General features: G+C 34.1%; 1 protein-coding gene across 1 annotated transcript; it reads left to right on the top strand.

Annotated features, from left to right (window-relative positions):
* Positions 1–3,430: 3,430 nt before the first annotated feature.
* On the top strand, positions 3,431–9,694 carry LOC139485039 (myb-like protein X). The gene is made up of 2 exons (XM_071269138.1): positions 3,431–3,873; positions 6,207–9,694. The coding sequence occupies exons 1-2, from the start codon at positions 3,466–3,468 to the stop codon at positions 9,663–9,665; spliced, it is 3,867 nt and encodes a 1,288-aa protein (XP_071125239.1). The 5' UTR covers positions 3,431–3,465; the 3' UTR covers positions 9,666–9,694.
* The last annotated feature ends 5,471 nt before the right edge of the window (positions 9,695–15,165 follow it).

Genomic DNA, 15,165 nt, shown 5'->3' on the forward strand with positions numbered 1-15,165 from the left:
TTTACAGAATAACAGACCCCCCATCTAGACCCTCTTGTATAGCTAAGTAACTATACAAATCCTTGTAACATCGTATACAATAATTTAACATAAAGTACGTTAAACATATACCTTCATTCAGTTTCTTACGATCAATGTTTTATAAACTATTTTCCAATGAAGAGAAATACTTATTCCAGTTGAAATGATATTTCAGAATATATTTGTTTCCCATTTTGAAACTTATATTATTACCACAGGCACTTGTCAGTCAGATTTTTCCCCCTACATACCGTGTTACCATTAAGGTACCGGTATATAGGATTTTTTTCTGAAACAAGTACCTGTGGTTATTACTATCTTTTTCGTGACAACAATGCCCCAAATTGCACCTATCTAGCCGTGAAAAAAAACTAAAAACTTGAAAACCAGCCCCCCAAAAAAAGAATATATATTTTTTTAATTGAAATCACACATTCATCTGACCATTCATATAATTCCATCCTCTTTATCATCGAATTTATACTTGCCACGAGCAACTCGTCGGGTGCCATGAGCAATACGACGTGTGCCATGCACATTTGGGACAAGGTATGCTTAACAGATATATAATTAATGAAATATCAGTGGAGCAGCTAATATATTCCCGGTTGTAATAGGGTTTGTTTTGTACAGCATTTTATTAAATATGTATAGATTTGTAGACTCGTTTTTCTATTCGTCATTTTTTTATTTGTTTTGTCAAGATATTTTCAGATTTTCTTTTACTAATATCCATTTGGTGCCTTCTGTCTGCTGTGAATATGTATTGATTATATTTCAAGTCCAGTGGCGTATATTTTATTAATAGTCAGTTCAGTACCAGTTACAAATAAATATATTTGATAAAAATGGTTTGACCAGGATGAAGGTTGGCCGGAAAATTTTGACAGGAAATTGAAAATAGTGACATGTTGGATGCAAAGACATTATTCGTCGCGGGACGACTACGGTCCCCTAGCTGAAAAGGATGTTGAAAGGGAACTTTTATTTTAAAAGAACATAAAAAAAAACATTTCTTGCAAGCGAAATCAGATTTATATAGTCTCTATTTTTTTTAACAGAAATTGGTTGTGCCTTTTCATTAATATACTCAACAAAAGAGGATCTGAACGACTTGTGAGGGGGCATATATCGTCACACAGAGAATCTGTGGCCTATTCATATACACGGTTACTCTCGGGGGTGGGTGGGACGACTTGTGAGGAGGACATATCCTCACACAGAGAATCTGTGGCCTATTCCTATACACGATTACTCTCGGGGTGGGTGGGACGACTTGTGAGGAGGACATATCCTCACACAGAGAATCTGTGGCCTATTCATATACACGGTTACTCTCGGGGGTGGGTGGGACGACTTGTGAGGAGGACATATCCTCACACAGAGAATCTGTGGCCTATTCCTATATATATATACACGATTACTCTCGGGGTGGGTGGGACGACTTGTGAGGAGGACATATCCTCACACAGAGAATCTGTGGCCTATTCCTATACACGGTTACTCCTGGGGGTGGGTGGGACGACTTGTGAGGAGGACATATCCTCACACAGAGAATCTGTGGCCTATTTCTATACACGATTACTCTTGGGGTGAATGGGAATATATATTAACTGCAGGTCAATATTGTCTGTAACCTCTATCTTGTTCAACAATGGCAAATGTTCATTCTTAATATGTTAACAGTTTCGATGTATAAGAGTAAAAGTATTTTTATCATTCTTATAGACTCTTATATATATATAAACAAGTCCAAATTGAAAACTACGTTCGAACCTATTATTGCGTTGGATAAAAACCGCAATTTTTATACGTGTGCATGTAAAACAAATTTCGTTGTAGAAGGGTCTTAAAACAGCACAAACAACATTTTCCAAAAGACCAAAAAAGTGAAAAAGTATATTTAAACAAAACGCATTTGACTAACAGGTCGAACAACTGATGTTCTTTAACCCAGCTGACTGCCATTGGCGATTGCCAAATAAAATTGATCACAAGATGTAACAAAATGGATCTTAATATAAATTTAATACTAAACAGAAAATAAAATTTAACTTATGGCCACGATGCAATGCCACAAACATACGGTGTCAATATTTTTTTAGTACACCAGATCCGGATTTCGACAATAAATGTCTCTTCAGTGATGTTAGGGATCGAAACGGTATTTGGAAGGCCATACATATAAAAAGTACCCTCATTTTTAGATAGACTCTTGAATTTTAAGAGTCAATATAGGATGAACGGATCATATAAACCGGAGGGAAAATATGATACAAGCCCAAACGAAAAAATATAAACGAGTCTAAATTGAAAACTACGTTCAAACCTATGATTGCGTTGGATAAAAACCGCAATTTTTATACGTGTGCATGTAAAACAAATTTCGTTGTAGAAGGGTCCAAAAACAGCACAAACAACATTTTCCAAAAGACCAAAAAAGTGAAAAAGTATATTTAAACAAAACGCATTTGACTAACAGGTCGAACAACTGATGTTCTTTAACCCTGCTGACTGCCATTGGCGATATATATATATATATCTAGTTTGCCAGAACCAAGTATATTCCGTATAGACGTTGGATGCAGATGCACTGTTAACTAGTTAGGCCGAATGCAATGCACTTTTCAAAATCTGTCTCATTTCCATGACAGTTAGATACCTTCTGATGACCAAATGAACTTGAAGAAATATTTATGCTCGAGATTTATTTTTAAAGTTCAACAAAAAACAATTGTCTGATGCATTGTTTTATATTGTTCTTTATTATGTTTAAATTGTTTAGCATTGCTTGGGTTCCAAATGTGATTCAGATTCGTGTTTTTCTATTATTATTCGATACCAAACATATTTTGTCTACATGAAATAGTGACACTGCTCTTTGCTCTTGTCGCCCGCCGTAATTCACAACGTGGTGTTATTGGAAAAGGAAATGTAGATTATATGTCAATAGAAGACAGCAACCCACCCCAACCCCAGAATAAAAAAAACAAAAAAACACGACATATAACACCTGTGCGGACAACATATTCCTTCACTAATAGACAGACGTAATCAATATATCAAGATCTCAGTTGCTTCGAGTCCAAAAAAATGTATCCTGATTTGCAGAAATTTTATTTACGAAATGTACACAACAAAAATAATCAACAAAGTATTTGATTTGGCTCGGTAAAAGCCGTTGTGGGGGGGGGGGGGGGGGGGGGGGAATAGATCATAAATTTATTTAGATTTTTTTTATATCATCGAGCTACAATATCAAAATATGTATTATAATTCACCGCATTACCACAATCAACCAGGAAATATCTTAATAATTCCTACTGAATATTGAAGGATGTAATTTTAATCTGTATGAATCGTATCCTATTTGTTTGTCTTCATCTCTAATCCCTTGTTTTCATACACGCTTTTCATTACTTACATGGTATAGTTTTATTTGAAATGGAAGCCGAAGACGAAATTGATATTCTACATTGTGGAATATGCAATAATTGGCTTGAAAATCCGCGATATTTAACTTGTCTGCATTCATTTTGTGAAAATTGTCTTGAAGACTGGATTGCAAAAACTGTTAAACCAAATGAAAATGGCATTGAATGTAAAACATGTAAACTGTTTACAGCTGTCAGTGTTGAGGACAAGTTTGATCCTAAGACATGGAAAGATCATATGCCTAGAAACAATTTTATATCCAGTTTAGTTGAGCGGGAAAAAGTAACAGTTACTAACGAAACAGAAAATTTCTGTCGGCCATGTTTTGATTCTGACTCTGTTAAAGTGTCCGCCACCCACTGGTGTCAACAATGTAGTGGACTGCTTTGTGCCACTTGTGCTAATTTTCATAAAAAGGTAATTATCTTTTGCTATCTACTTTATGATACTAATATTAGAAAACCTCAACGGTGCTTTCATATTTGCACCAGCCAGAGGTCCTCAAAGGGAAGGTCTTGAAAACGTGAAGCATTGCATCAAAGAGGAGGTTAAAAGTGAAGCATTGTCTGAAAGGGAGGTTAAACGTGAGGCATTGCCTCAAAGGGAAGGCAACACTTTAAGTGTTGAAAGCTCAAGTTACACAAAACCTACAAATTATGTTCGAAATCCATGTAAACGTGGGCGTTTTAAATTAAACTGTTGTTTAATGTCTCTTAAATCCATTTTTGTTATGCTATATTATATAGAAAGTATCAATGATAACACTGAATATTCTCCACGCAGGGACCAAATGAGGTAGTCTATATATGTAAGCAACTATGAGTTAGAATTGTCCTATAATATGAGCATAACACATACCGTATAGCTATTAAAAACACCGAAATAACAAAATGTATATAGATATAAGAAGATGTGGTATGAGTGCCAATGAGACAACCATCCATCCAAGTCACAATTTGTGAAAGTAAACCATTATAGATCAAAGTTAGTTATTTAACACGGAGCCTTGGCACACACCAAACAGCAAGATGTAAAGGATAAAAAAAATGACTAGTGTAAAACCCTTCAAATGAGAAAACCAACGATCTTATCTGTAATTTAAAAAAAAAAGAAACGAGAAACGAGAAACACTTAGGAACCACATCAACAAACGACATTGTATTTTCCGATCGTGCAAGGGCTGTTTAGACGGTCAAGGTCGTTAAAAACTTCCATTTGTCAAACGACAACAACTGAACATCAAGTTCCTGATTCTGGAAAGGTGCAAACAAATGCAGCGAGTTTAAACGTTTTTTAAAATAGGTGCCAACATTCACCCTTACCGACAAAAATAGCGTAACATCACAACATAGAAAGACAATATAATGAAAGACAACACGTGATGTGCATTTAGCCAATCAAACTAAAGTATTACAATGAAACATACATCTAATGTTATTATATGAATATGAATACACTAATGACTTTAAGACAGTCGTATTTACAATATAAACATCGGAATAAACATATACATAATATGGAACATCCATTTGGCTGTTGCTTGACCGGACGAGTCTCCCGTTGTTATGTTTGAAATTTGAAACGGGTTATATTCCGCATATATAACTATCAGTAAGTATAAAGAATAGTCGGCATGGAGGCTGTAGTTAAAATAAAGTGTCTAGGTATCAATGCACCCTTTTAACATATAATTGAATGTCTTTAATCTATAAAATTGTTGCTTCGTGTTGTGTATCCACTCACTTCTATTCGTCCTTACGGGCATTAAAGATATATCAAATGTCAATATTTCAATACTCTTAAAAAAGTTGTGTCTAATAAAAGTAACATGTTTTACGGAGCAACCACGTAACGTAAAAAAAAGGGGGGTACGGTTTTGTTGAGTTAGCTTGTTTTGTTTTCGCACGAACATTTTTATTGAAGTTTTTCGACGCTACCAAACAAATATGTTTTTCTTCAAATTTACCTCTTAGACTATAAGTTAAGGGGGCTCCTGGGTATAAATGAATTTTTTTTTCTAATATAGGATTTCGCTATATTTTTTCATAAATGAACTTTATCATATACTTAAAAGAAAAATGAAATAAAAAAATGGGGTCACCGTTCATTTAAGCTAAAATCTGCCTCTAGAAGAAGCATACATTTTTGCTAATGTCCTTTTTTTCTGTTGAACTAATAGGAGAAAAAGAGGAAATATCGAAATAAAAAAATAACCTAATATAAGAAATCGCTTAAATTTTACAATTATTTAGTTTATGTACAGCTTATTTGAAAACAATAATAAAAAAAATAGGTCACCTATGTGTTAAAAAAGATATTTCAAATTTAAGGCCAAAAAATGGCATTTTTGAACCAAAGGGAGATAATTTGGAGCTTTTTCAATTTTTAAAGTCATCTGGGGCCAAACCAAATAATTTTTTGGGGTTGTTTTTTTGTACCATATCATAAAGTAACAACTAATAGTGTAATAAATAAAATTTGTAATGAAAAAATAAAGGTTTAATTTTTTGCTAAAATTTTTGTACCCATGAGCCACCTTAAGGGGACATCTACATTCAGATTTTTTGTCATCTGCGCTACCACACTATTTTTATTTTATTTTGGATCATCATTTTTGTAGGAACAAACTATAACCCCCCACTATTTTTAAAAAAATTAAACGGTCGTTCCGTTAATGGAAGTAGGTAAGCAAAGCAATGGTATATGTCTTTAGTTGTTCTATGCTTAAATATAATATTTTTATTTTTTAGGTAAAGAATCTTGCAAGTCATAAGCTGCACAGTGTGGAGGAAATTAAAGAACACCCAGAGATCATATCAAAGGCGTTCGAACTGTGTGAAATTCACCCAGAAGAAAAGATCGAAACTTACTGTTATTCACATGACGAGCCATGTTGTGTACGATGTGAGGTGCATAAACACCGACACTGCGATGACGTTATTCCAATCGACAAATGGGTCAGAGAGACCCAGAATGCACAAGAACCTTCTGAACTTCTCCAAGAACTTGATAGAAGAGCAGAGCAGGAAAACTCGAAACAACTTGATGTGGTAAAATGCTTAGCTTTGAACGACGAGATTACTAAAATACGAGCCAAAATTGAAAAGCATCTGAATAAGATTGAAAAACAATTGCGAGACGAAATTTCAATGTTTATGGAAACAACTGAGAACGACAAAAACAAAGAAAATTCCCCTATTCGTTTTTGTAAGATGTATTTACAAAAACTGATTAAAAGCGGTACATCAGTACAACTACTGACAAGTATGAAGCGAATTCGTATATTGTTAGCCAAAACAGAAAAAGAAAATGATAAAGAACCAGAGATCATTTACATTAAATTTGATGAGCATTTGAAAGGTATAACAAAGGAAATCCGGTCATTTGGTCATCTCGTTTCTGATAAAAAGAAACTAAGAAATGGCAGTGAAATCTCTTTAAATATACCGGTTACAAATAATGATGAAAAAAGACCCCCAATGACAACTGCTGCAAAAAGTGAAATGAGTGTACCCGAACGTATTTCTCCTGCAGTGTCACCAAAGCCTGCAAGACTAAAGGAGCCGAACGATAAACCGAAAGCAAAGCACCGAAAGAGTAAAACTGGCGAGGATTCTCCAAGGTCGGATAGAAAAACCGTCAAGCGCGAAAAAAAGAAAGGCCCTCCTCCTCCAAAAAGAGGACAGTCTGTAAAAGCAATTGATAATATTGCAGAAATTGAGAGAAAACTGAAACTCTTTGTCGATAAACATATTTCTAGTGTGGACTTTGAAAAGAAAAAACGTGAACACATCTATAGCTATGCAGATGATGACGAGGTATTTGGGGTAGAGGATCAGTATGCAAAGGTGGACAAAAACGGAGAACAAACCAGAGCTGAAGATGCAAACAAAAACAACAGATCACATCAACAACATTTGAATGATCCAAATGATGTTGTCAAAACGAGACATAAAAAAACGGAAACAGTCAAGAAAAAGACCGATCCTTTGGACCCAGAAAAGGAAAAACTAAATGCGCTAATATCGAGCTATCTGCGCAAGAAGGAGCCTGCTAGTAACTCCCTATCCAACACCAAAAGTTTCTACTTTTCAACACCAGATATTCCTACAATAATTAAAGAAGACGACAATTCAAGTACAAACCAACTGAACCGTTCCGAAGGACGTGGGTCACGAACACGAAGGAAAAGTCTTCAGGCTGCAATGAACGATGAAGTAATGGAGGACCCCGACTATGATCAGATAGACTATGACAGTCCCTTTCTGGATCCCACGTATATACCAATGAATTCTCCGGGAAAGAAGAACAAAAATATTTCATCAAAAACAAAGAAGGAATTGGCCTTTGTAGAAACAACCAAAGCTGCAGATAGCACTGCGAAAGAAAGTGATGTATCGAGTTTAAATGTTCAAAGCGCTGAATTTGAGGTTTATAGACCCGAATCACAATTGAAAGCAACGGAAACTAATGCTGGCAAAAAGAAAGAGGCGGAGAAAAATAAAAACGCAAATAAAAAGAACTTTTTTGATAAAGCAAAAGAAAAGTTAAGGTTTCATAAAAAGAACGGAAAGTTTGACGTAGAACAGTCCACGAAAGACAAAATATTTGAAAACGACCCAATGAACGACCCAATATACGCAGGAACGGTCAGAAAAGCAGCACATGAAATCACGCCCAAAAGGAGAAAATCAAGTCCATACGAGCAAAATTTCGAAATTATATATCAAGGATACAAAGATGCATTAAAAGACAGAGACGAAAATCCATATGAAACAAGTTTTCAATTGATGAGTAAAGAAAAGCAAAAGGAGCAAAATGAGATTAAAGAAAAGTCTGGAATCGAGAAGGAAAGGAACGGCGATAACAATGCAAATAGCGAGACCGAAGAGATCCAAGTGAAATATTTTGAAATACTGGATGAACAGACAATACCATTGACCCCAGAAACAGACGAAAACATCAATAGTGGAGAAAAACAAGTACACAAGGCTGCAAGTGAGGGAAAACGACAAGTCCAAATGATAGGGATAAAACTACCACAAGTGCCAAGCAGAGAAGGAAAGCGACTACCGGCGACTCCTCCTGCAGAAAATCAAACTTTAGTGATTCCATCTGGAGAAATGCAAAAACCAGAGCCACCTCCTGTAGGAGAAAAACGCCCACCAATGCCTAAAGGTATGATGCCTGGTATGTCGGTCGCTTTTCTAGGCGAACTACAGAATCGTCTGAAAACAAACCAACCGGCTCCCGACAAGGAAAACCTTGGTTTGAAAAACACAGAGGATACCGATAAACATACATTAAACATAGATGGAATACAGACAGAGGGGAGTCCATCGGCTAGTCCAAAACCGCCAAAGCGACCAATCGATGTACCGAAAGCCGAAAATACAGGAAATACACAAAAGGAAATAGAACAGTGTAAAAGCGAACAGAAAATGGTTCCGTATGAGGCAAGATCGAGAAACGACTTTAATGTCCAAAGTGGAGATACTTTTATATCTGGCGGGGTGTTCAATAGCAGAGGTAAAGTTCTCTTGATAGACAGAAATGAACAGAAACTTTACATGTTTACATGTGCAGCAGAATGTGAAGATGTTCTCGACTTTAAAGACAAACCTTTCGATATTACTGTTATAAATGAGAATGTTGTTGCTGTCACTTTTCCAGATGCCAAATCCGTAAGTCTAGTGGACATGATAGAAATGAAGACAATTAAATCCCTCCCCGTCAGCGAATGTTGCTTTGGAATCACATACCAAGTCAAAGATTTAATCATCCGCTGCAGTGAAAGCATCATAATAATGAACTTGAATGGAATAGTCATGCGCACTATACGTGTTCAGACTGATTTCGCAGGACACCTGACCTGTCATGAGGACAGAATTTACTACACACACAAGTCTTCCTTAATTTGCATTGATAAATCAGGGAACCAGATTTTCACTTTTGAAGACCCGGCACTAGAACGAGCAGAGGGATTAGCAACTGATTTTGAAGGAAATGTATACGTAGCTGGCATTGATTCAAACAATGTCTGGCAGATTTCTGGAACGAATGGGAAACAAAGCCGGAAGATAATAAATGTGCTTATCTCACCGAAAGCTATAGCATTTAATGAAACTTTGAACCGATTTTTGGTGGCATACGACAAGACAAACGTTATAATTTATGACTTGCACTCATCATTTGGGTCTTTAATTTAATAGACATATACACAATTTAATATCGAAAATTTATTTGTCACCTTAATAGCTAGTTATTATAAAGTTGACGACAATAATATTTTTATTCTTTTATAATTCTAAATTTACGTCAGTCTGGTTATGATGGTCGCACATAGCATTACTGTTCAGCTTCTTCTTTCACCTGACGTTAAGGCTAGTTATCAAGCCTATATATTTCTATCCAACAAGCAAGCAAACATGCTCGTACATCGATTTTTCTCAATTTTAATCTTATGATAGTTTGTTTCCCCTGCAAAGCCGTTGTCCATTAATACTAGTGGTTTACAGGTTTCGTTCCAGAACAAGTCACAGGGCTTACATGAGTTTCTGGGTTTTTTTTATATCCCGGTTCTTATAATTTTGCATCTCTGAATGAAATTTAATACTAGAGTACCTTAGTAATTGACTTTTATTGGATAGATATAAACATTTTTTTTAAGTGTTATTCACCCGTAAACGGACGTGTAAAAAGGTATAATTATGTGGTATAATTGCCAATAAGACAACTATTCACTCGAGACCAAAAGCAAATGCTGTCAACAATGAGCAAAAAGCTTCATCGTCTAGTCCGTTTTAAAGGGTCTCGATCGACCTGCTAAATTACACCAATATAAAAGGGAAAACCAACGACCTGGTATATGCGAAAATAAGATTGTTGTCTATATGCTTAGATTAATTGTTGATGTTGATGTTGATGTTGTTGTTCTTTTCTTTTTTTTTTTTTTTTTTTTTTTTTTTTTTTAACTCAAACAGATTTTCAAGCGGAACAAATGATGCAAACACAAAAAGCTACTATCGCTTAAAGCAGAAGTCCATATATCACATTATTAATTATCAATGTAAATTACGCAAGGTCAGATGGGCCGTGCTAGACAGACATGTAAACCTTGCAATCATAACATACATCAAGTATTGCCAAACCTATAGATTCTGGTATCACAGAAACACACATAGCTACGAAAATTGAACATTGACCAATGAACCATGAAATTGAGGTCCAGGTCAGATGAACCATTCCAGACAACACTCTCACCATGCAATCATCAAAAAATAGTTGACCTATTGCTTATAGTATCCTAAATCAAACATAAAAACTAATGCATCATAAAAATAATTTCATGGCCAAATAAACCCTGTCAGACAGACAGACATCCTTCTATACATCAACTATAGTTCACCTGTTGCTTAAAGTAGCGGAAAAATACACCAAATCGGAAGAAAAAAAATTACCATTGATCCATGAAAATATGGTCAAGGTCAGATGAAACCTGTAGTCAGACATGTACATGTAACATACACTAAATATAAAGTTGATCTATAATGCTTTTAGTATCTGTATGACGAACCTGTAAACCTTGCAAGGAAACTTTATACCAAATAGAGTTATCATATTACTTATAGTTAGTGAGAAATTCACATGACAAATACAAACACATACATATTGGTCAGTCAGTCCCTGAATCAGAAAAATGAAGACAAGGCCTATACATTGGACGTATATGGTAAACGGATCCTTAATAGATCTAACATACTAGTAAAGTAATGCTTCTTCATACAAGGTCAAAAGAAAATCAAATAAAACTTAGTTACACTCATGTCCCATACGTATATGCCTGCCCGAGCAAAATCTAGTCAGGGTAGTTATAATGTCTTTATGTTAATGATGTTATTTGTAGAATAATTTTGTGTTGATCACTGGAAGTCTTTATTTGAATTTATTTTCTGCTTTTCTAGATTTGGATGATTTAGAATTTGGTATATGGGTCATTTTAAAAAAATGTCGAATTTTGAAATTGCCGATTGAAAAATTTATTAAAAGTTACTTATTCAAACAACCCTCTACATAAGCAAATCAAAACAAACAGTACTTTAAGAACAACACATTAAAAGATGCAATCTTAATGATGCCAAACAAGAATATCTTGAAACATTTTTTGATCGATGATACAATATTTTGTCTATCCTGTTACCATTTTCAAAAGAAATTTTGGGTTATTAAGAAATGGTTTAGATAAAATGTTAAGCTTGTTTTACGTTACCAATCAATTAGATGGTTTTCAAGAGAATAAACTTCTATATATATTCATTCTGTAAATAATAGATTATTTGCCAATTTTCTAGGTTGTACTGAAAAATGGCTCTAAAAATTAGTTTTCAAAGATTATAAAAATTACCACCAGTAATGCAAGTCTAAGATAGCAATTTATATTGTTCGGCCTTTTTTCACCCTTTCAATTAAACCCAACATCAAGTAAATCCCTCACAAGTTAATTTACTTTTCTCTTTATTTCGTTGGTAACAGGAACGTACGTTTCTGATATATCACTATATAAAAGTCTATCCTGTTACCTTTTTGTCTATCCTGTTACCGATATCAGTATTGCACCTGCAAATGTTTAATTGGGAAGATTAAGACGTTAAAACCTTAAGATGAGTTCAAACAATGAAATATTTCATTCGTTTTCCACCTACATGTTGAGATAAAAAATTTAACGACGTCAGTTTTGTCTATAATTGTCTATCCTGTTACTGTAACCATAGCAACCATAGTAACAGGATAGACATGACAGGATAGACAAATTTCTTCGTTTTTGATTGCTGAACATTGTGAAATAACTACTCCCTTTCATGAAGTGATGACGGTTTTCTATTGTGAATTTGGTTTCAAACACGTTATTGTTAATAAAAATGGTTGGTAACAGCAGAGACATATATATGTGTATATATGTCTCTGGTAACAGCATAGACATGAAAAAAAGTACGCTCTATTTTTTTCACTAAATGTCTTGAAATTTCTTTTCTCTACACTGTCGTTCAAGAAACGAGGCGTTTTAAATGTAAAGATTACTTTGCATTTTTGAACTCAACACTGACTGATTCAATATTCATAGGGAGAATAATTTAACGACTGATTTAAGTAGCAGTAACAGGATAGACATGAACCTCCTGTACGCTGATTGAATTTAGTTTGTAGATAATCTGTTACATACAATGATAAAAAAAAAGCTACGATTTTTCGTTAGAATTATAACTAATGTTCTTAAAAAGTCCCTTTTGCAGATATCAAGGCGATCAGAAAATCGGAAAAAAATCATTTGAAATGTGTTTTTCTGACAATGTACGCACACAAATACCCCCCAAATCGGACTTAAATGCCATTTAATCGTATCAAAATAGATGTAAGGTGTGTTTATTATTAATGTTCTGAACAACAAATCCGACAAGCTTTCATTTAAACCATTACAACTGAAATTTCCATTAGAAATAAAAATTTTAGCATGGCCGTACTGCAAATTCGACATTTTTTGAACATGACCCATATAATAGATACATGGCATGCTTATAAACAATGAACAATGAATGTTGGGAACCCGTGACATACGTACACAAGCAATACATTATCAATGCATTACAAGAGCCCAAGAGTTTACTAATAATAATATTAAAAAAACACACACTAACATTGATAAGTTTGTTTCGAGGCTTTCGAGATACTTTGAAAAAAATCACTCTGATTCAAACAAGAAATTCTCTGATTATGAACATTTGATAAATATAGATTTATTTCGGAATAAAAATTGCATAATTTTTAATGATACTGATAAAATACAGAAATTACCGATTATTTAACAAAAAACAATTTGTGTTTATCTTTTAAAACAAAAAAGTTATATCTTTCTTTCGAAAAAGAAAATACGGACACAAATCTGAATTTTGAGCAAATATACAAAATTTCGACCTCATTTTACCCAAAAAGTAGCACATGAAGGTATATTTTTTATTACATATTTGATTTAATCAGGTAAAAAATAGCCTATATGCAAATTTTCATCAACTTGTAAATACAGGTTCAAAACTGTATCGTATGCCCTTAAGGACGTGTTTTTCAACAAAATATCGACATTTCCATGGGAACAAACTGTGCTACTCTTCTTACCGACATGTTCCTTTATTCTTATGAGTATGATTTCATACAGGAATTTTTGGGAAGAAGGAAAAGAAGTAAGCAATATCTTTTAACTTTACTTTCCCGCGCAAAAGATGATGTTCTCTCACTAAATAATTTAAAATTTGGTGACTATGTTGAACGGATCTACCCCCGTCGAACTTGAAATAAAGAATACAACAGATACAGTTAAGTCTGACTCGTATTTTGAATTTCATCTAGAAATTTATAATGAGGGTCGGTTGAAGACAAAACTTTACGGCGACAAAAGAGATGACTTCAGCTTCCCAATTGTGAACTTTTGATTTCAGCAGCACCTGCATACGGGAGTGATATTCTCGGGCTTGTGTTCCTTATCATGATTTCCTTGATAAAGGATTGCTGCTCACAAGGAAGTTTTAAACCAAGAGTTCCAAATCATGAAGTTGAAATTATCCCATCATAAATTTAATGGCGTCTGTAATTTATTTTAATTACAGACGCCATTACACGTTGGTTGACCACTTAAGGAATATCCATTTCACAGATGATAGCCGATATGTTCCTAATATCGTAAAAACAATCCAGTCCCTTTGTCTCCAATGGAACCTACCGAATTAAACTTGTTATCGTTTTTTTCAACATTACTGATGATTAGTAACACAAAGGGTGCTACATTCGGAGCAGGATCTGCTAACCTTTCCGGAGCACCTGCTTGGTCTTTAGTTTTCCATGTTGTAATTTTTGTGTAATATTGTTTGGTCTGTTTGTCTTTTTTTTTTTTTAAAGATATCTTATATAGTTTATAAGATATCTCCCATAACATAACTTTCCATTTAAGGAATGACTGTAATATTTTTTCTGTCTATGAAGAAATAACATAAACAAATTGGTGCACACTGAACAACGCACGTAGCAGGTTATTTTACAGTGTGCACCACATTTTTTATGTTATTTAGAATAGACAGAAGACACTACTAACTTCAATCATAATCACATAATATTATTCCCTATTGTAGTATTTTAGTCAGTATGACTTTTAAGATGTCTGATGACAATACAAATACTAAAAATCTGGACTTTAAATAAGCCGTATAGGTACAGTTTTCAATCTGTTAGCTGGAATGACGTACAACATCGTATCAAAGAATTGAACTTTATTTATAACTAATATAGGACAATGCTGTTGATTAAAAAATACTCCATTGCAGGCCCTTTTGATTTCTAAATATTTAATATTACCAATAACTGATAAGTTCAAGGTTCGACGGGTTCAAACAGTAAGATTTTGAAAGCAGAGAAAACTGTGCATCTTATAATCGGCATGACTTTATCAGATGACAATACCAATACTAAAATTAGTCTTACGCATAGTTATATACTTTAATTCAGTCACAGGTGTGTTCTTGTTTTATATAAGATATAAAGTTGATAATATATCTCATTTATCTTGCATAGTTTATAAGATATTTTAAAAACTTTATTAAAGATCATGAGGTAGCTTATAAACTTTATGAGTTATCTATATAATATGTAAGATATCTTGTATATTTT

The sequence above is a fragment of the Mytilus edulis genome, chromosome 8 (genome assembly GCF_963676685.1).
Source record: "Mytilus edulis chromosome 8, xbMytEdul2.2, whole genome shotgun sequence".
NCBI lineage: Eukaryota > Metazoa > Mollusca > Bivalvia > Mytilida > Mytilidae > Mytilus > Mytilus edulis.

Bases quoted from the DNA above. Each gene is read 5' to 3' on its own strand.
- LOC139485039 (XM_071269138.1), top strand. From the start codon at position 3,466: ATGGAAGCCGAAGACGAAATTGATATTCTACATTGTGGAATATGCAAT. The intron at 3,874-6,206 runs GTAATTATCTTT...TTTATTTTTTAG, and splicing joins GTGCTAATTTTCATAAAAAG to GTAAAGAATCTTGCAAGTCA.